At 40.7% G+C, this 5,751-nt stretch overlaps 1 protein-coding gene across 3 annotated transcripts in view; it reads right to left on the bottom strand.

The window, feature by feature from the left end:
- st3gal3b (ST3 beta-galactoside alpha-2,3-sialyltransferase 3b) overlaps positions 1–5,751 on the bottom strand; it is a gene marked incomplete at its 5' end in the record, with an annotated part of 74,376 nt that overhangs the window by 7,191 nt on the left and 61,434 nt on the right. For all 3 annotated transcript variants that reach the window (XR_001311908.1, XM_014027288.1, XM_014027289.1), the window contains 1 exon segment: positions 4,328–4,409. Coding sequence is in view for 2 of the 3 variants with exons in the window: in XM_014027288.1 (XP_013882742.1) it covers positions 4,328–4,409 (82 nt within the window).

Here is a 5,751-nt window from a genome sequence, read left to right as displayed (position 1 = left end):
CTTAAAAGCCTGAATTTAGCCTGAAACTCTCAGATTGAAGAAGTCTCTTGGAGGAGAGACGAAACGTTTCATTAGAGAAGAACCCGTCCAGAAGACCTACACAACTTTTTTCTTTTGATTTTTTACCTGGATTACTGAGATGCATCAGGACAGAAAACACAAAGGTTCATATTTGACTGGGAATGAGCTGTGGGCTGATGGTTCTGACCTGGTTTCACTTTAAACACTCRTTTGGATCCGTTTGGTCTGTTTTGACTGTAAAACATGTCGTGTCTGAAACACGACTTGTAACAGAAAGAAGCAGCAGCTGAAACACAAAGTGATGAACCGTTAAAGTCCGGTCAGTTCTGAAGCCAGGTTCTGTTTAATACTTAATGTCAGTCGTGACATCAGTCAGAGGACAGAGAATGGAAAAATAGGCAAAAATCTTCATCTATGCTATGCTAACTATTAGCCCATTTTTATTATTGTTTTTCAGGCTGATTGAACTTGTCCCAGAAACCACGTCCAGGTGTGAAACATTATTAAACAGAGCTCATGTAGCCTGGAATCAATGAACAGGCCCTTCAGCCTCCAGCTGCATGAAGACTTCTGCCTTTTTCTCCAAACTGTTGTCCTCCAACTGCTGATAACTACATCCTGACTGCAACCACATCTCCAGGCTGTCGCCTCATTTCAAACTAAACCAGAACATCTGACTTGGAGCAGGAGGGGGCCAACCTGTGCCCCAAACGAGGGAACTTTGTAACAAAATAAATATTACAAATCAAGCTAAACAAAAAAATATATATATATATTTAATACTCAGTCAACGATTTGAACAAAGAACAAATACTGTAACAAAAGAACATGAGGAGATGTTCTGACATGATGAGATGAAACGTCTGAACAGAAACGAGCTGATAACTCAAATTTAATCAGGTCCTACAAAGGTTTGGGTTCATGTATGGTACTGGACTGATGATGTCTCATTGTTGTGGTCSAACAATAAAAACCTGATGGATATGGGTTTTCTAGGAAAGCCAAGAAAAAGAACAAGAGTGTAAAAGAACAAGAATRTCAATTCTAAAATATGAAAATAATCAATCAATCCTAAAAATGTAATAAAAGATTAAGAGATAATTTACTGTGATTATAAAACGTATTCACTCCTTTAGATGTTTTATGCTTTTATTTCTGTCTTAAATCAGTCAATATAAGTTAACACTTTTTGTTGAAAAGGACACATTTTATACTGTAAATTGATTTAAATAAAGAGATATAATGTAAAATAAGTGATTGCATAAATATTCATCCTTTTTTAAGTGTCCTACATGAACCTAGAGAAAAGACTCTCAGGATGGATACAAACGTTTCTGAAAGGTCCTAAACATCAGGAGCTCTGCTGAGTCCATCAGAAGAACAGGTCCATGTATGTCAAKCTACCAAGAGCAGTTCTTATAAACTAAGTGAAGGAGTGAGAGAGACCACCAACACACCTGGGACCACTCTGAAGGGAGGACAGGTTTCAGCAGGTGATTCAATCAGGACTAGAGTTTGGTAACTGTGTTTGTCTGCAGCCGGCCCGTCACCATGAACACCTGATCTTCAGCTGTTTCTGTCACTAAACGTTCGACTGGTGAAGAACCAGGACCTCAGCTGCTCCCAGCTCACCTGCTGAAGCTCCTTCAGAGTGGTCACAGGTGTGTTGGTGGTCTCTCTCACCACGTCTCAGTTTGTGAGGACAACCTGCTCTCAGCAGAACATACACGTCCCACAGTCCTGATGGACTTCAAATAACTCCTGAGGATGTTCAGAACCTTACAAATTCTCCTGCAACCATCCTGACTTTTCAACCATGTTTTCCCTGAGCTGATTTAGGACAGGAGAATATTTAAGCAATAACTCATTATTATGACTGATTTATGACATCAATAAAATAATTAAACATCAAAAGGGCCACACTGTAGGTCTAAAATATGATGGTTCTTTATACGAGCTCAGTGTAGAGAAATAAAAACGTATTTTGACAGAACATGATGGTCTATCAGCTCATCTGAACAGAACCAGAACTAATTCGTAGTGATGCAGTCGTACAAACACTACTCCACACAGGTTTACACTGTGGTACATTTTGGACACTGGTTCTTTCCATAGAGCTCTGTGGTCATTGGGACCAGCAGCAGCAGGTAGCTGTACAGACTGAGGCACTTCCTGAAGGAATACCATATTCCGGCTAAAATAACAGTATAGTGCAAAAATACTGCCAGTGTAACTTTTATATCAGGAGCTGCTGAGACGTTTTGAAGACAGAAACCGCTCGTTGTTAAGACAGATAAGAATCGTACGATTTGGAAGCGGTTCTGCTCGGGCTAGCAGGTATCTTCACTACCTGGACCTATTTTCAGAGCTGATGTTGCTGCGTTAAAGGGATAATGTAGTAACTTTGAAGTGATTTTCTGTCATCTGATTATYAGAGTTTGAAGAAGCTAAACAGTCTATGATTCTCAAAAAAGTAACTACAGTTAAACTTCTTCACTTTTGCATGATTGTTTCCACAGTAAGTTGGTTGTAGAAGCTGCTGCAGAGTTTCCACATTTTTTACTTGGATAATAATACGTATCGGTGCGTACAGCGATGGCTGGGTGATTTATATCCGGTGACCGGATATTTCAAAATAAAAGTCTTATTTAATATAGCACATATACAAAAACAAACTTTTGCGTGAAAGGTTTTGCGAGGTAACGCAAAAGAAAAAAAATCCCCCATGTCCCCTCGCGGACTCCGTACCTAACTGCCGACGTCGGCACGGGTTGTCGCAGTTTCATGATGAAAATTACATCACCGGTGTTCACAACGTCGTCTCGGCCGCCCCTTTTGGCRGAGCTTTTTACCCCCCTCCTGCGACAACGGTAATGTGTGATTGGTCTGAAGTTCGTGGGCGTGTTTGTTTGTGCTGAAAACGCTCGGACGGTTCCGCTCGGTAAAATTAAAAAAAAGAAACCGACTCGCTCCCGGAGCCGACTGTTAGCAGGAAGCAGAGTTTTACATAGTCAAACCGTGAAAAACATGAATGGAGATAAAACAGACGTTGTGCACGGAGGAATCTGACTGATAAAAACTGTGGAGCTTTAACCAGRACAGATGTGGATAAATACGTCGGGTRAGKGTTGAGTCTGACTTTTTTTCTACATTGTCGGCTGTAGCGGGAAGGAACTCCATCAGTGACGTATGCTGCAGTGGGAGGGGKTTTCCCAGGAGCTCGACACGGGGGTGTCTCTGGAGCTATGAAAGGTTTGTGAGAAAAAGAATGCTGAACAATATGGAAAGCCCAAAGCGCCACAAATCGCCACTTTACAAGGCTCTTAACGCGTTGTAAAGTGGCGATTTGTGGCGCTTTGGGCTTTCCATAGCACAACCACGTGACYGCGCGTCAACCTGTCTACGTCAGAGCGAGTGTTTCATGGCTGATAAGTTTTAAATTAACTATATGACAGAACATCACTTCAAAACTCAGACTTCTATTGAAAAAAAAAAGTCTTGAAATTTTACTCAGTTCAGACAAAAGCTACTCTCAAACCCTTCAGCCGGCTGTCAGTTTTACATTAGTTTTTTCTGCACCAAGATGCAGCACACCTCCATGTAAATAACTGTAACATGTGAAGCTGATGACCACAGGGTCCTCCTGTTCTTTTAGACACGGTTCCTTTTCTATGGCGTCACGAACACCCATCGTTCAGGCCATTCTGGACACATGTGGAGGTGGAAGGGGAGGGATTGTATCACGGAGCTACTGCAGCTTGTAAAAAGCAGAGTAGAAATCTTCCATATTTACACTGAGTAAAGTGAATACATTCAGGCAGCAGGAGAGACGCCCTCTCCCCTGGACGAGGTACATTTGGCACTGCTAATACTCTGTCTCCACAGCTCTGCTCAGCCTTTTCTCCCCTCAGTTAAACAGAAAGTCAAGCTGAAGCTTAAATGAATCGATGCGTCGTCGTGGCTCTCACTCGTTATTTATCTGATGTTTGGGGGTCTGAAGTGGAGGGCCGGCACAGCAATACTGTGGTTTTATAGGACAGGAACTGGGTCAATCCAGTCCTCCTTGAGCCTGTTCAACCCCCCCGCTTCAAAGAGCAGTCTTTGGTTCAGAAGGCACATGAGTGCATCTTTCCACAAAACTCCTCCTGTAATCTGGTCTCTGGTCTCCTTGGATGTAGAGACCCTGGTAGTGAGCTGGCCTCGCAGACAGCTTCTCCCCCCCCCAAGTCAGTCTGATCCACAACTGAGTCTTCAGGTCCGTTGGGATCAGCAGGGGGAGGCTGTTGGTGCGTGTCAACTCAGATACCTTTGGTGAGATCTGTGATCACGTTGGCCTTCACCAGCTTACGAAGAAACTCCTTCTCCTTGGATATGTCGTGCGTCCAAGACTGGAAGAAATGAGAGGAAAAATAATATTCACCAAACATCACAGATTATGTAGAGAGAGACAGCTGAATTTAGCAGAAACTTCACCAAAAACACAGTTCTATTAAATAATCTGTAAGTTTTTTATTGTCTGCCATCAACAGGTGCACTATCACTTAATTTTAAGGATTTATATTTTGCTTTCAAACTTGAGTGGGGCTAGTTTCATTGGATATTTTGCTAACAGACAAATGAACACATACAGTGCCTTTTGGCACTGTGTGATAATTCATCACCATCAAAGCTGAGAATCAAATTCATAATTTTTTTTTATTTCAAACAACAGTTACCAACTACAAATGTGTCCAACGTTTGAATAAAGGGCTGCAGTACACTTAGATCAGAGGAGGAACAGCTCTGTTCACAGCTGTGTGGTTCCAGGAGAGAACCACAGACAGGCAGCAGCTTTGTTTTTTTACATTCAAACAGCAAGGCCTAAATCATTTCCATTCATTAGCTGACAAATACATGCCTGATGAAGATGATGATAATAAATGCCAAAGATTCACTAGACGTTTAGAGAAAGGTTATCAACATATTGAGCTCATGGTTTACACTCGTCAGCATGTGGGTGACATCTCTAATTCCACTGCGTTTCAGTGTAAACACCGAAACGACCACGTGACTGATGGAGACAGAAAGCTCTGGTGATCAAACGCCACTGATGAAATATCCAAACTGCTTTACTCTGGATAATTAACCTCTTCTAGCTTTTTTTGTTTAATTTTATTYTGTTTGGAACATGAGTAGATTGTTTCACATGTTCTCTATTACAAAGAAACTTTATTCACCTCTGTTTGCATGTCTGATATTTGTAGTGACTTTTACTAAACTAACCCTGTGATGTGYTTTACAGGTCTGGTAAATGTAAGGTACACAATTGTTGCAGGTTTTCATTTTATTGCGCAAGACCTTTAAAACACACCAAGTCATTGAAAACTCTGGTGAATAAAAGAACATTATATTTTACATTTTCTTTGTTAATTACAGGAAAACCAAACCAAAGGACAGAAGAAGAATGTTAAAACGACCATCTTTATTCATGTATAATACGATCTCATGTATAATATGATCTCATGTATAATACGACCCCCCCTTTTGAGCTTAAAGTGATCCATGATTAGTTGTAACATCAGACTTTATATGACAAACATATATTTTAACTGTAAAATAAAGACTGTAAAAATACTTTAGGCTGTTCAGTTTTTATAAATTTCAAACTAAAAATTAAAAAATATATTACATAGACGGAGCCATTTTATTTCCACACAAAGCATTCTGGGTAAATGATGACGTGGATAGGTC

This window comes from Austrofundulus limnaeus, unplaced genomic scaffold, assembly GCF_001266775.1.
Source record: "Austrofundulus limnaeus strain Quisiro unplaced genomic scaffold, Austrofundulus_limnaeus-1.0 Scaffold631, whole genome shotgun sequence".
Classification (NCBI taxonomy): Eukaryota; Metazoa; Chordata; class Actinopteri; order Cyprinodontiformes; family Rivulidae; genus Austrofundulus; species Austrofundulus limnaeus.
This window is presented reverse-complemented; position numbering and strand designations above follow the sequence as displayed.